Source organism: Marmota marmota, unplaced genomic scaffold (genome assembly GCF_001458135.2).
Source record: "Marmota marmota marmota unplaced genomic scaffold, marMar, whole genome shotgun sequence".
Taxonomy (NCBI): Eukaryota; Metazoa; Chordata; class Mammalia; order Rodentia; family Sciuridae; genus Marmota; species Marmota marmota.
This window is the reverse complement of record NW_026000075.1, coordinates 15036365-15053128: the sequence shown is the minus strand read 5'-3', so window position 1 is coordinate 15053128 and position 16764 is coordinate 15036365. Positions and strand designations below refer to the sequence as shown.

General features: G+C 33.3%; 1 protein-coding gene across 2 annotated transcripts in view; it reads right to left on the bottom strand.

Annotated features, from left to right (window-relative positions):
* Zbbx (zinc finger B-box domain containing) overlaps positions 1–16764 on the bottom strand; it is a 149493-nt gene that overhangs the window by 42394 nt on the left and 90335 nt on the right. Inside the window, exons 14-15 of one of the 2 annotated variants that reach the window (XM_015494322.2) lie at positions 16516–16658; positions 7438–7739 (exon numbers count right to left, since the gene is read on the bottom strand). In XM_015494322.2, the coding sequence (XP_015349808.1) occupies positions 7438–7739; positions 16516–16658 (445 nt within the window). The remainder of the gene's footprint in view (positions 1–7437; positions 7740–16515; positions 16659–16764) is intronic. The other variant, XM_048814366.1, reaches the window with a different exon arrangement.

Below are 16764 nucleotides of genomic sequence, written 5' to 3'. Positions count from 1 at the left end.
TTTTTGTATATGTTCTTATTCTTGGATAAGATACAACTGTGATTGAATATAACACATGAATATAGTAGGAAGCATATTAGCAAATCAAAAGTGAGAGCTATAGATGGCTTAAGATATAATCACAGTGACTTTCCATATTTAAAAATTCCCTGATGAATCTAATTAATGCCCAAATATAGCCTATTTCAAGGGATTAAAGAATACAAAGCAAATGCTATAACTCTTTGCAAATTTACAAATCATATAAATGAGAAAATATAAAACGAAGCTAGTGACCAATAAAACATGCCATTCAAAGACAAATCTAAATCCATTCTTTTCAGAACATCTTTGTGACTCTCAGATATTGATCAGAACAGAATTCCTTCAGATCTATACGATTGCAAATCTGGAAGTTTTAAAAAGTCTTGCTTTACATATAGGGAAAGTTATACAAGGTTATGTTTTGTTTTGTCTAAACTCACAAAGCTAACTATTAATAGCCATGAATCCAGAACCAAGGACCTCTGACGGGTCCATGTTTTTCCCAAAGCTACCAGTAAGTCCTTCATTCCTCAGGAAAATTCTACCTCATGAAAATTGAAGAGGGAAATTAAGATCCTTACAACTCAATTTGGGTGTCAGGAAATGCTAATCAAGAACATGAATTTTCTTCTGGACACAATAGATACCTAAGTAATTTCTGCTTAGGGAATGGCCTCTCCTAGGATAAAAGGAGATTTTAAAAAAACACTCCAGGTCTCATCATTAGGGTTGAAAAGAAAGTGAATATATTCAAGGGCAAGAATTGGGTCTGCAAACTATGAAGTACCAATTTTTCTGATGTCAACTTTAGAAAGCTCTGCTTACTTTACAGCTCCCCTCTTGGTCACTTTCTGTTTTGTATGTCTACAGCTTTGAGCTCTCTCTTGCTGTGACCCAACACTTTAACCCATTGTAGAAATCAGCCATCTCCTGGAAGATGCTCAGACAGAATCTGGGCCACTCAGTCTGAATCCTATTAAGTGGAAGATAATTTCTATGAAACTATTTACACTTTTTTATTCCTCACTTAAAATTATGTTGGAGTGCATTAAAATATTTTATTTATAGAAGAGCAATTATCAAGTTGCAGACCCTTAAATCTGTTGAAGACTCCTTTACAATTCTTTGACAGATTCTTCCAACAAAGTATAAGTTTTTCAATCCAATATCCCCCATGAGAAAAAGTCAGGCTTTACATACAACTACTTTGCTACAGTCCAGAACTACATTCAGACTGACCTAATTGAAATAAACAAGCACCACGTAAGCCATTTTACCACAGTCGCTGTGCTTGATAATTTCAGCAGGTTCAAGCTGGTAAGAACTTTATGTATCCCAGATGTTTACATGCTTTTCTAGATTGTTAAGTGATCTAGGTTTTGTCAGAATATATTATGTTCTGAACAATTTAAAATGTTAAATGGAATAAAACTAGAATGTACCCAAACAATATATACCTTTTACTAAATATCTAAACTTAGTGATAAACCTTATAAACTGATGTTGTGGTTTAGATATGAGGTATCCCCAAAAAGCTCATGTGTGAGACAATTCAAGAACACTGAGAGATGAAATAATTAGATGGTTAGAGTTGTGACCTAATTGGTGGATTAATCCACTGATATGAATTAACTGGATGGTAACTGTAAGCAGGTAGGGTGTGGATGGAGGAGGTATCTTACAGGGAAGCAGCTTTCAGGGTATATATTTTATCACTGGTAAATGGAGTTCTTTCTCTCTCTGCTTTCTAGTTGCCAGGTCCTGAGCTGCTGTCCTTCAACATGCCCTTCCACCATGATGTTCTGACTCACCTTGGGCCCAGAACAATGGATTGGTGGACCATGGACTGAGACCTCTGAAACCATGAGCCCCAAATAAACTTTTCCTCCTCTACATTGATCTTCTCAGGTCTTTTGATCACAGAAATAAAAAAAAAAAAAAACTAACTAAATCAATCAAATAGGATGGTATGCTCATATAAAAGAAGTAAAAGAACACTGCTGGGAATTGGGGATGCAATATAAGTCATAGCTTTTCTTGACAGACCATGATTAATTGTAGGAAGTGAAGATGAGATACAAGTTACTGGATTAACTACCTACTGGATTAGTAACCCACTTCCCTTGGAAACTGGATTGGAAAATGGGCAGGGCCTAATAGGCATGCATGTTTCCTTATTCCTGTTTTATTGAACAGAAAGGAATTAAAGGGAAAGCTTTTTACAGTGAATTTATCCAGGAAGACATGGATAACAGAAGCAGGGAAGGATAAGACACCATTGAGAACTTACTGGTAAAGAAGAGGTCAAAATAAAGGAGATTGCCATCTGAAACAGATGCAAATACCTACACAAAAGGAGACTGATATACATGTACAGAGAGAAGGAAATACCTTAGCAGAATAATGAGTTAAATTATTTTAAGGCAATATCCCTGTCCTGATGATATCAAACTCTAGTATCCCTAACCACTAAAGTTATTCTTTTTTCCATGGAGAGAACTGACTACAAGATTGGGGAAACTCACTGGCATGGTTCATTGGAAAACTGCAGTCTCCTTCAGGTGAAGCTTATTCTCTCCCCTTGGAAATATGAGGGCAAAGGAATATGTAGTCCTCTCCAAAACATCACCTGACTATTGATGACATGGACTTGGGACTGTCCTCACCTAAAATTGTGGGTAACTACTGTCTTCCTGAAAAATAGCTAAGGAATAAACATGTTGTACTAAGCCAAAATCAAGACAGTTAGGCTACACTGAATCATTTTAACAACCAGATGGATAATATTAAAAAATTCTCTTTAGGCTCTCAAATAAATCTGTTGAGGATGTTTTCATAAATTTCAATAATGACTTCCTGAATACTTACTATGTTTAAATCACTGTACTCAATTATGTAATCACTCACCACCTTAACAAAAAGCACATTTTTATAATAGTAATTTCAGGAATCAAACGACAGTTAGTAACACTGTAAAATTTTTGTTTTAATTGTGAAGTACTTTTAAAATGTAAATGTATGACACATAATTTTGTCAAATTAATATGCTCCAGATATTTGTACCACAAAACCTTTTAGACTTTGTAGATATTTATGTTGACATTAACATATCCTATTCCAGTGCATGTTTCTGATTACTATCATTTTTGAGTGTATTCATAAAAGTTACAATTACCTTAAATGTTTGCAAAAACTGAGCTAGGTTCTCTGGCACTCCTATAATCCTAGCTACTCAGGAGGCTGAGACAAGAGGATCAGGATCGTTACTTCAAGGCCAGGTCAGCAATTTATTTAGACCCAGTCTAAACATAAAAAATTTTAAAAAGGGTTGAGGATGTAACTTGGTGTTAGTGTCCCTAGGTTCAACCCCAAGTATAGAAAGAAAAAATGTCACACTTACACTCTATGTATTTTTTCACAGTTATATGTTTACACTATATTTTTGATCTGTATCCATGTGTATGATAGAAGTTCCCTTTCCTTCATTTTAACTGGTACATTGGTTTGCATTTTATATAGACTACCAATGATTATATTACCTGTGGTATTTGTAAAATGTCTTTTATTAGCATTATGGGAGATGTACTTTACTAATGATTTGATTTTTTTTTAATTTATCAAAAGCTTTATCACATCCATTGAGCTACTGAATTTTTGAGAAAAAGCTAATTGAGTTCCTTTTTCACATAAGTTACTGGATTTGGTTTGCTATTATTTTATGACATCTAAATTTGTATTTTGGAAAAATAATCTTTTCCCAGTTTCTCTATTAATGTTATACTAGCCTCAGAAAATAATTGGGGAATTTTCTCTTCTTTTCTATTCTTCATAAGAGGTTGAATAATTTAAATTATCAATTCTTTAATGGCTTATTAAAATTTACCTCCAAAACTTAACCTATGTCTTACTTTTTTTTTAATTTTTTTTTTTTTTATGAAAGGAAAGGAGTTAAGAAGACAATAGATGAATGTCTGCTAGTTGAAATGCTTTTATGGTGTCTAGTCCATTTTGTGTTACAACAATAGAATATCATAAAACATGCAAGTTTTAAAGAAAATAATTTTATTTCTTAAAATTGTGGAGGCTAGAAAGTCATCTAGTGAGAAATTTCACGTTGTATGATGACCTAACCACTTCAAATGTCCTACCTCCCCACTCCAGTCCTCTGAATATTGAGCTCCAAACTTGAGCACTTAAGTCATATTTATAAAACATCTAGCTTTTTTTTCAAAATTTTTGAAAGTACTGTTTTAATGCTATAAGTAACTAACAATTTGAACATTATATCATTCACTGTTCTGAGTTAACATATACTGTTTATTTGTAATTTCTTCATTTTTTTTTTTTTGGTCAACATGTCCAAACATAATATGTAGTCTTAATATGGTAGACTTTAGCCTTTTACAAAACAGCTTCTAATTGCACTGATACTATTTATCACTTTTTGTCTTAGTAATTTCTGTACTTAACATCATTATTTTTTTCTATATCTTTGAGTTTGGTTAATTATCATTGTTTTATTATTTATGAGTCAGGTTCATAACTCATTAATTTTCACTCTATATTTTCTTGCATTTATGGTTACATGTGCTTCATAAACTATAATAGTTACATCCCAAGAAACCCACCATTAAAATGAAAATATTATAAAGTTGAAAATGCATTTAATACATGTAACCTGACAAACATCATAGCTTAGCAACACATCACAATGTAAAGTAACTAACTTTGAGCTACAGCTCAAGGTCACTACCTAGTATTGTGAACAAATATCATATCAAATATCCAGAAAAAGGACAACATGCAAAAATTGAAGTATGGTTTCTGCTAATTGCGTATCGTTTGGGGTCACATTTAATGTCAAATATTTAAAATTTATTTCTTAATCCAAACTTATTTGAATTGTGTTTAATTTTCTTACCATTTTGTTATCAATTTATAATTTATTTTACTGTGGTTGAAAAACACAGTGTCTGATATAATTTCTTTAGGATTTGTTGAGACTTTCCTTGTAGCTTTGTTTTGGCAATGAGTTATAAAGCTGTATTTTGTGAATGTTCTATGTGTTTCTGCAAAGAATACACATTCTCTAATTATTACAGGGTTAATACTTTGTCCTGTAAGCTGATTTACATTGTTCAAATTTTCTCAAGTTAAAAAAAATCCTATTGGTTTGATGGGTCTGTCAGTGATATTATGTAGTTTTGTCCATTTTTGCTACAATATATCTGAGGTTATATTAATAGATACCTACAAGTTCAGATTTCATTTAATTTTCCTGACAAATAATTCATTTTATATACATTGTAATCCCCTTTGCTTTTATTTAAGATAATGCTTTTATTATCTTAAAGTTCTCATTATTTTTTTTAAGTTAGTGCTTTTCTTTACTCTCAAACTTTTCCTCATGTTTAATTTTAAATAAGATTATGGTTTAAAACAACCATCTAGATTGTTTGTATATCCAAACTTAGAATCTGTATCTAACTTCAGATTATACAATTTAATCTGTTCACACTTTAATCTGTTCACAGCTATTCTAATTACTTATATGCTTAAATTTATTTCTGTCAACTTACTCTTTCTATTTGTCTTCAAGAACCGTGAAAGGTCTGAAATTTATCCTCTTTGCAAATCTTTACCCTATCTTCTGGCAAGACTTCTTGGTCAGAGACAAAGGAGATTATTATTCAGAGCTAAAGCAGTTGTCTAAGTATCACTAAGTTGAAATTGGTATTCCAAGGACCCAATTTCCAGAACATTGTGACAACAACTTGGTAGGTTAGGCAGACTTACTATTCAGAACTAAAGAGTAGGCTCTGTATGCTAGGATGCTTTTCCTATAACCCAGCCGTATGAGCAGGCTCTGTATGCTAGGATGCTTTTCCTATAACCCACCCGTATGAGCAGGTTTTACCAAGTCACCTTCATAATACCCTGTGTGGTAATTGGAAAATTGGTTTTCTTCTGTTTTATTTGCTGAAATTCATGCAGTGATCATTTGTTTTCATTTGTAAATTGGGGATATAAGCTCTTCTAAGGTGGAACTTTATTTGGGGAATTCTATTGTTGGATAAACTATAGGAAGGTCTTTCTAGAAGACATTGGGATTTACTTCTATCAGATACATAAGTCTATTATTAATAGGAATGATTTGACAATGACATTAATCTCTTAACTTGGAGACTTCAAATATATTGAATAGGTATATAAAGACCAACACTTTGTGATTCTGCAACCTGAACACTCAGAAAATGAGAAATTATACCCCATCTGATTCAAATGTTAAAAAAAAGAATGGGATCCTAATTAGAAAAAATTATACTCCATGTTTGTATAATATGTGAGAATACAATATACTGTTATGTATATCTAAAAAGAACAAATAAAATTTTAAAATTATATAAACAAAGACCTATACTAAATGAATGCCTGAGATTTTCATTTTTCATGATAGAAGTTGTACTGATTGAACTACCCCAAATCTTATATATCAGTTTCCTTTCATCTTGTTATACATATGATTATTTCTTCTGATGCATTCCTTTAGGGATCTAAGCATTTTTTTATTAGAGCATTATAGTTATACATAAGTAGTTGGGTCCATTTTGACAAAATCATACACATGTGGAATTTTATTTCAATGGGATCTAAGTTTTTTCAGAGGTCTCAATTTCTCATTTTACAAAGAAACAACATAAGTTATAAAGTAGGCAGAGAAAGCCAATTGCCCAAGAAAAGTAACAGCAACCCAAATAGTCATTCTTCTGTACTTAGGGTTATTATTTCAGTTTAGGTTTCTGGAGATATATCTTAAATAATTATTAAAGATTATGAAAATGTTTGATAACCCAACTTCCAAAGAATTTACTATTAATAATCACAATTACTGAAAACCTCTACTATATATCATTAAGGAATAAATTTTAGTCTTAAAATCTGGCAACAATAAAATAATGAGCTACATTATGTTTTTCTACTCTGAGAAGAAACAGACCAAAAAAAAAAAAAAAAACTCCACCACCATTTCCTTATTAGTCCTAATTCTTAAAGAATTAATTTCTTTCCCTTATATTATACCACAGAAATTAGTTCTATCTATGTATCTACATTATTTCATTTTGACCAAGATATAACAAAACCTGTAGGATTTATTATATTATTTGTAAGAATGAATTTCATTTGTAAAAGCAATAGCACTCTTATATGAGGTGGGCCTTAAAATTCTGACCTGTAAGTCATTGAGTTTTATTCTTCACATGAGTTACTCTTCAGCCACCACATGATAATAAAAGGCAGTACATTTTAACTTCAATAGAAAATAGCATTTGAAAACATGTTATGTCAAAGTGACATTTTCCTATGAAAATTCCTTATACTAATGTTAATATAATAAACATAATAGAAATTTACCAGTGGTGATTCTGTAGTTTTAGAAGAGTTTGGTCTTTCATGAAGATTGCTAGATTCCAAGGATTCTTTGATGTGTTGAGATAATTTCTCCTCAACAGAATGTTTATCTAAATCTATATTTGTCAAGGAATCCTTCCTCTCAAGAGATGTACAGGAATCATCAGACTTTTGGTTACTTTCTGTATCTATCTGTTTGTCTTTGAAATTTCCTTTAAAAGAGCTGTTTTCCCCTATTTTTCCGATGTTGAGATAATAAACATCAGGATCCATAACGTTGTCAAAATCTACATATGAAGTTCCTGCTGTTGAAAACACATATTTATAAAAAGTAAAGAGATTCAAATAAGTTAATTAATTTAAATGTTAATAAAATAGAAATTTTGTGATAAAAATTTTACCAATAAAGCCTTCTTTTATCCAAATTTCTTTCCTGATTGGTTCAGCATGAAAATACTTTTACTATACTTATGTTCATAAATGGCAATCATAATTTATTTATACAGGCAAACATTAGTAATGGGACTAATAGAAGGAGGCAAGATGTTATTTTTGCAATGAAATCTTGAAATTAATGCAAAGTTTTATTTTGGTCTGCAGTTCAGTTCCCATTTCCCCATCTCTTCTCAGATTTTCCAACTGCAATTCATAAGAATTAATGCAAATGAAACCATTGTCCACTGTCGCTTTGTCCCATCGACCTAAACACTCAGACCTTTCACCCACCCAGGGATGCCATTTGCAGGGCTGCGCGAAATAACCACACAAGAGACAGAAATACCTTTTTGTGTGAGTGGGGGTGTGTGTGACTGCTCCTCTGACCTTAAGGGTCCGCAGAAAGAGACAGAGAGCACATGCTGACCCCTTTTATTGAGGAGAAGCTATTCAAATGAGGCAAGGGGTCAGGTTTCAAGGGGCTGAGTCTAGCTTCATGATGTCTGCTATCAACAGGTTGACTGACATCTGGGTAGGCCACACCCAAAGGCACAGTAAGAGAAGGGGATACACAAAGGATGTTTCCACGGAACATTCTATCCCAAACCCGGCAAGAGGTAATATTACAAAGGAATAGGTGAGCATAGCTCCACCCATGGGGCTATAGGAAGGCATGCCCATGCACAAAGACATAGTGGCTCGCACCCTAAAAGATTGGGGCAATTTTCTGGGTTACCTAGGCAACCAGATCACAGAGTGACTTATGACAATGATGCCACACCAATTAGAAGGGGAGACAGACGCAGTCACGTGCTAGTCAGCCTCCCACAGTCCACAATTTACCTCCTTTCCCTAGCATGCTTAGTGATAAGGAGAGGGCAAAGGGAAATCTACCCAGTGAAAGAACAGCAGCATTTGGAGGCACAGAAAATGTGTAGCTGGGACACCTTCCTCCAGAAAGTTACAAAATGAGCGAGATCATATTAGTCACCCACCTCATTAAGTCTTCTTTAAATAAATCACTTGGTGTAGATAATTGGTTTTCAATCTACTGCACAATGGAATCATGTGAAGGTGCTCTTTAAAACTGACTGTGTATAGGCCTGACCCCAAACCAATTAAATCAGACACTGGAGGTGAAACTCAAGCGCTGGCCTTTTTTCCCCCCTTCCCCTACCAAATTCTTCTGGTGATTATAAAGCACAGCCAGAGTGGTGAAATACTGGTTAAGACTTTCTGAAGAATGACAATTCTTTAATGATTTTTGCATTCCTTTGTTTTTATTATAAATAAAAGTACATATGCTATTTTGGTATTGAATAGAGCTTTATCTCATTATCCCTTACTCTCTTTACAAAACAAATATCTCTATAAATAGACTACCTAAAATAGTAGAGGCTTTGACTAGACTTATCTCTCCAATAATGTGAATTCTGCTTTACATTCCAAAAGATTTCGTTGTTATGTTCAAATGTTTACATTCATGGTAATTACACATGGTATGTAGAACTTTCACTTCTGACTACAGCAGTTCTTAAATATCACAAAAATATTATGAGAAATAAATAATGTGTACATCAGAAAAATACTTTTATAAGAACATTATTAAGGCTTCTACAGTAGTACTATACTTCTCTGTTAAAATTATCTGATTTTTATAGAAATTATCTGATTTTTCATTAGAAAAAGAAGCCATTTCTTATGTTGAATTTTCTACAACTACCTTCAATAATATTTTAAGGTTTTAAAATTCTACTACAGTCATTGTCATTGAAAAAGTGAAAAAATATTCTTTTAATAATGTTTAAAATGCAATGTAAGAAGCCTTTTAAATATTTAACTTAGTCTATTCATGGAAAGCCTGGTGCAGTGGTGCATGCCTGCAATTCCAGCACCTCTGGAATCTGAGGCAGCAGGATCGTGAGTTCTAAGCCAGCCTCAGCAAAAGTAAGGTGCTAAGCAACTCAGTGAGACCCTGTCTCTAAATAAAGTATAAAAAAATAGGAATGGAATGTGACTCAGTGATCAAGTGCCCGGAGTTCAATTCTTGGTATCCCCCCACAAAAAAAGCCCTATTGTGTTATAAATATTATGTGTCTTAAAATTCAATACTCAACAACCAATTATTCTTATGAATCACTTGGGTTGAAGAAGAAAAATCATATGATCATAGTGAAGCATTCTGTTAAAAGCATTTGACAAAATCTAACCCCTATTCATGATAAAAACTCTCAGCCATCTGAAAAGAGAAGAGAATTTCCTTAATTTGATAAAGAACATCTCCAAATGTCTTAACCACTAACCTTATGCTTAATAGTAAGAAACAAGAGCTTTTCTGCTAAGATCAGGAATAAGAAAATAATATCCCTTCCTTCCATTCCTTTTCAACATTGTACTAGAATTCCTACTTAATCCAATAAGATGGGGAAAGGAAATGAAAGTACTAAATGATAAGGATATCTGTCTTTATTCCCTGATGACTTGATTGTCTACGTAGAAAATTCTGAAAATATCACCATCACCCAAAATCAGGCTTGAACTTATAACCAATTATAGCAAGGATGCAGAATATGAGATTAAAGTATAAAAGTCTATCTCTTTCCTATAAACTAGTAATGAATAACTGGATTTAAAACTGAAAACTCAAGACCATTTATATTAGCAACCCCCTCCCCCCCAAAATAAAATACCTAGATAAAAATCTAATAAAATATGTATAATGTCTGTATGAAGAAAACTATAAGGTTCTGATGAAAGATATCAAATAACTAATTAGACAAATATTTCATGTTTCTGGATAAGAAGATTCAATATTTAAAGATGTCAATTCTTCCCAATTTGATCTGTAGATTTCATGTCATCTCAATAAAACTCCTAGTTTAATTTGGTGACTATTGACAAACTCATTCTAAAGTTTTTATGGAGAGGAAAACAAACCCAAAGAGGCATCACAATATTAAGGAAAGAGCAGTTAGAGGACTGACACCATCCAACTTCAATAATTACTATAAATATACAATAATTATATGGCTTGGTATTGGTAAAAATAGATAAAAAGATCATTGGAAGACGACACAAGACCCAGAATATATAAATAAATAAAACTAAGTAATCTTTGAAAAAGGAGCAAAGACTGTCTATTGAAGAGAAGATTGTCTTTTCAACAAATGATGGTGGTGCACAAGAAAAACCACACAAGAAAAAAAATGAACATAGACACAGACTTTGCAACTTTCACAAAAATGAACTCAAAATGGAGAATAGACCTATATATAAAATGCAAAACACAGAATAAGACATAGATGATCTTGCATATGGCAATAAATTTTGAGACACAATGCCAAAGAAATAATAAGATGAACTTCATTAAAATTAAAGACTTTCGCTCATGAAAAAATACTTTTAGGAGAATGGGATGTCAATCCACAGACTGACAGAAGATATTTGTAAAAGACATGTTTGATAAAGGATTGTTATCCAAAATATACAAAGAACTCTTAAAATTGAAGAATAACAAAGTAACCAATTTAAAAATAGACAAAATTATAAACAGATACCTCAATGAAGAAGATATACAGAAGGCAATAAGCACACCAAGAAAGTTCAACCTCATATGCCATTAATAAATTGAAAACAAAACAATGAGTTATTACTACACAATAATTACAATAGCAAAACTCTAAAACATTGAAAACCTCAAATATAGATTAGGATATAGGTCAATGGAAATTCTTGTCAAATACTCATGGAAATGTAAAACAGTATAGCCACTCTGGTAGACACAGTGGCAATTTCATACAGAACTAAACATACTCTTGCATGAGATCCAATAAACATCCTTCTTGGTATTTTCCCATGAGGTGAAAACTTATGTATAATGGGTTTTTACCCACATATGCATGTTAATGGAAGCTTTGTTAATAATACTCAAAGTTTGGAAGCAATCAAGACATCCTTCAATAGGTCAATGGATAAATAAGCATATACATGTACAACAGAATATTTTACAGTGCTACAAAGAAATGAGCTTTTTAGTGTGGAAGGTTGACAGTGAGGAAAGCTGTGCATATTTGGGGACAAAAGACATATAGCAACTCTTTCTAATTTCTGCTCAGGTTTGATGCAAACCAAAAATGGATCTCCATAATAAATTTTTAAAAATATCTTTAAAGAGATCTAAGATGACCAGCTAGAGGCAGGCTGCATTCTGTGTCACTCTATGACCTGAGATTTAAGTAGGAGAATGCTGCTTGTCTGTGAGTTATTAAAGGACACCCAACAGCTGCTCCCGCACAGGAATAACAGCCACTGTGCCTGCACAGGTCTTCAGGGCTCAGCGTCAGTGCAGGACTCCCGGCTATTCACCCACACAGGACCTCCAGCAGCTGTGCCAGAGCAGGACCACTGGCATCAGCACCCACACAGGACTCCTGGCTGCCACCCTTGCAGGAATACTGGACGCCGCTCCCACACAGGACCTCCAGCCTCCACTCTGTGTGGACCCCCATCTACCAACATGGGGCTTCTCTGGTCGCCTCCATCTTGGAACACTGCAACCACTGCCATAGTCCCCTACATGAGGTAGCCTGCACCTGGGGACACCATACAGGGTCTGGAGATAAGCTGCCAGCCACAACACTGCACACCACAGACTGCATCTCTGAACACACCACCCAACACCACCACTGGCCCCAAGAGGTTGGTTCAATATATGGAAATCAATAAATGTAATTCATCACATCATAAACTTAGATAAGAATCATATGATCATCTCATAGATGCAGCAAAAGCATTCGACAAAATACAGCACCCCTTTATGTTCAAAACACTAGAAAAATAGGGATAATACGAACATATCTCATCATCATAAAAGCCATCTATATGCTAAGCCCCAGGCCAACAACATTCTAAATGGAGAAAAATTGAAAGCATTCCCTCAAAAAACTGGAACAAGTCAGGGATGCCCTCCTCTTTCACCACCTCTATTTAACATAGTCCTTGAAACACTGGCCAGAGCAATTAGACAGAAGAAAGAAATTAAAGGCATATGAATAGGAAAAGAATAACTCAAATTGGCACTATACCTCGAAGACCCAAGACATTCCACCAGAAAACTTCTAGAACTAGTAAATGCATTCAGCAAAGTAGCAGGATACAAAATCAACACCCATAAATCAGAGGCAGTTCTGTATATCATGACAAATCCTCGGAAAGGGAACAAGGAAAACTACCCCATTTACAATAGCATAAAATAAAATAAAATACTTGGGAATCAACTTAATGAAAGAGGTGAAAGTCTTCTACAATGAAACTACAGAATGCTAAAGAAAGAAATTAGAGAACACCTTAGAAGATGAAAAGATTTACATTGTTCTTTGATAGACGGAATTAATATTGTCAAAATGACCATACTACCAAAAGCACTATACAGATTTAATGCAATTCTGATCAAAATCCCAATGATATTCCTCATAGAAAAAGAAAAAGCACTCATGAAATTCATATGGAAAAATAAGAGACTCAGAATAGCTAAAACAATCCTTAGCAGGAAGAGTGAAGAAGGTGGAATCACTATACCAGAACTTAAACTATACTACAGAGCAACAGTAACAAAAGCAGCATGGTACTGGCACCAAAACAGACTGGTAGACCAATGGTACAGAATAGAGGATACAGAGACTAATCCACATAATTACAGTTATCTTATATTTGACAAAGGCGCCAAAAATTCACATTGGAGAAAAGATAGCCTCTTCAATAAATGGTGCTGTGAAAATTGGAAATCCCAATGGAACAAAATGAAATTAAACCCCTATCTCTCACCATGCACAAAACTCAAAGTAGATCAAGGACCTAAAAATTAAACCAGAGACCCTGTGTATAATAGAAGAAAAAGTAGGCCCAAATTCCCATTATGTCATATTAGGCCCCAACTTTCTTAATAAGATTCCTATATCCAAAGTACATCTATGAAGACACAAATTAGTATGAAACTACTTTGTATACAACCAGAGATATGAAAAATTGTGCTCTATATGTGTAATATGAATTGTAATGCATTCCTCTGTCACATATAATTTTTAAAAAATTAATTTAAAAAAACATATATCCATCAAAAGATTGTAAAACAACCTAAGTGTACATTAGTAGCAAGCTAGTTAAGCCAGTGAGGTACTTCCATAATGGAATACTACAGGCTATTGAAAAGAATAAATAGCTCTACATATATTAATATGGAAATATCTACAAAATACATTGCCAAGTGACAAGATGTGGAACTTTATGCCCAGTATGCAGGGGTGGGGAGGAATATACAGTAATTGCATACATGTTTATTTATGTGAAGAGTATTTCCAGAAAGATACTTTCAAAATTAGAAACAATGACTGCCTCTGGAGAAGAAAACTTACTTTCACTATATTTCAACGATTTAACTGATGAATTTTGTACCATGTGCATGCCTGTCTATGAAAAACAAACTACTTTAAAAATTAAAAGAAAAAGACTGTTATAGCACAAGAATTAATATCAAGAATCAATAAATGGGATGGATTCAAACTAAAAAGCTTCTTCTCAGCAAAAGAAACAATCAGTGAGGTGAATGGAGAGCCTACTAATTGGAAACAAATCCTTACCACATGCACATCAGATATAGCACTAGTCTCTAGAATATATAAAGAACTCAAGAATCTTAACATCAAAAAGTCGAATAACCCAATCAATAAATGAGCCAAGGAACTGAATAGATAACTTCTCAGAAGAAGATATACAATCAATCAACAAATATATGAAAAAATGTTCAACATCTCTAGCAATTACAGAAATGTAAATCAAAACTACTCTAAGATTTCATCTCACTACAGTCAGAATGGTAGTTATTAAGAATACAAGCAACAATAAATGTTGGCAAGGATGTAGGTGAAAAAGCACACTCATACATTGCTGGTGGGACTGCAAATTGGTGCAGCCAATATGAAAAGCAGTATGGAGAATCTTGGAAAGCTGGGAATGGAACCACCATTTGACCCAGATATCCCACTCCTCAGTCTATACTCAAAGGACTTAAAAACAGCATATTACAGGGACACAGCCATATCAATGTTTATGGCAGCACAATTCACAATAACTAAACTGTGGAACCAACCTAGATGTACTTCCGTAGATGAATGGATAAAGAAAATGTGGTATATATACACAATGGAATATTATTCAGCATTAAAAGATAATAAAATTATGGCATTTGCAGGTAAATGGATGGAGTTGGAGAATATTATGCTAAATGAAATAAGCCAATCCAAAAACCCAAAGGCCAAATGTTTTCTCTGATATGTAGATGCTGACCCATAATAACAGGGAAGATGGGAGGACTGGAGGAACTTTAGATAGGTCAAGGGGTGGGAGGAGAAAGGAGTGAGGGCATGGGGGTAGGAAAGATGATGTAATGAGATCGATATCATACCCTAAGTTCATGTATGAAGACACAAATAGTGTGACTCTACACTTTGTGTACAACCAGAGACACGAAAAATTGTGCTCTATATATGTACTATGAATTGAAATGCATTCTGCTGTCATGTATAACAAATTAGAATAAATAAATACATAATTTTTAAAAAAATCTTTAAAGTAACACTTATTCCAATTTTTATCTTCACTTTTTTCACAAAGGCAATTGAAACATCATGTGCTATCTCAGTCAAATAACATTTATTTTCTGGACCAAATTTGGAGCCCTATAAATTTTAAGTTCCAAAGTAGATACAGTTTATACTCAGCCATAACTTTTCAGAGGCTTGGTAGTTGAAATAGTAAGACCAGTGAGATTGACATAAGTCTACTTCTGTTCTGTACTCTTTCCTGCCAATTGGAAAGTAATCATTAGTTTTACAATAGTTACTTTAAATAATATCCTTCAGTATCTCTCAAAGATTTCATGTAAAATATATTCATTGTTTTTTTATGAAAATTCTAGGTAGATAAAATATAATGTTGAAAAGGAAAACTCAAAATTATCTGATTCTTACATTTTAGCTTAGAAAAGTGAAATCTAAGAAAGTGAATGATGGTTTCAAGGTGAAACCCTGATTTCCTATCTGGAAAGAAGATAGGAAAGCAAATTCTGACTCACAGGCTAGGATACTTTCCTATGATCCTCTAAATGATGATCTCACAAATCAAAAAAGTGAATCTAGACACTTGCACACAGCATACTAGAATCCAAAGGAACTACTAGTAATAATAACACTGAAATATAAATAAGACGATTTGTTTAGGTTTATCTCTTACATAAAGTTTTACAGTAAGTGAAAATATTGTGAGGATATATTTAATATGAGAACCACAGGGTGTCAATCAAGCTGTTTTCACTAAAGCATGTAATTTCTGAAATGTTAGTTCAGTCCAGAATAACTTTTAGAGAATCCTAAATTGGCTTATTTTTCTTATGAACACAAACACTGTTGTCCATTGTCTAAGAAGGCTTATATTTGCTAGAAAATTATATGTTTTCAACCAATTATCTTCTAAGTGCTAAATTTTCTGGTTTTAAAATAAACAGAATAATCAGCAAAACTTTTATATACTACAGTATCTTTGGTTTTATTAACATTCATTGTTAATAATATTAAGCAACAATAAAAAAATTACCTTTTAGGTTATCTTCACAATACATGGAGTTGTTTTTCAGACCAAGATTTAAGAGGTCTGTTTTCTCCTCGTTGAAAACATGATTTTGATGGATGTCATTTTCATGTGGAAACCTATTCTGCTGATAATCATGAAACATACAACTTTCATGTTTAGGGAGAAACACAAAAATAGAGGAAAAGAAAAGATATTTAAGAGCCCCAGTTTAGTAAAAATAAATATAGTAAAGCCTTAATGATACAGGATATT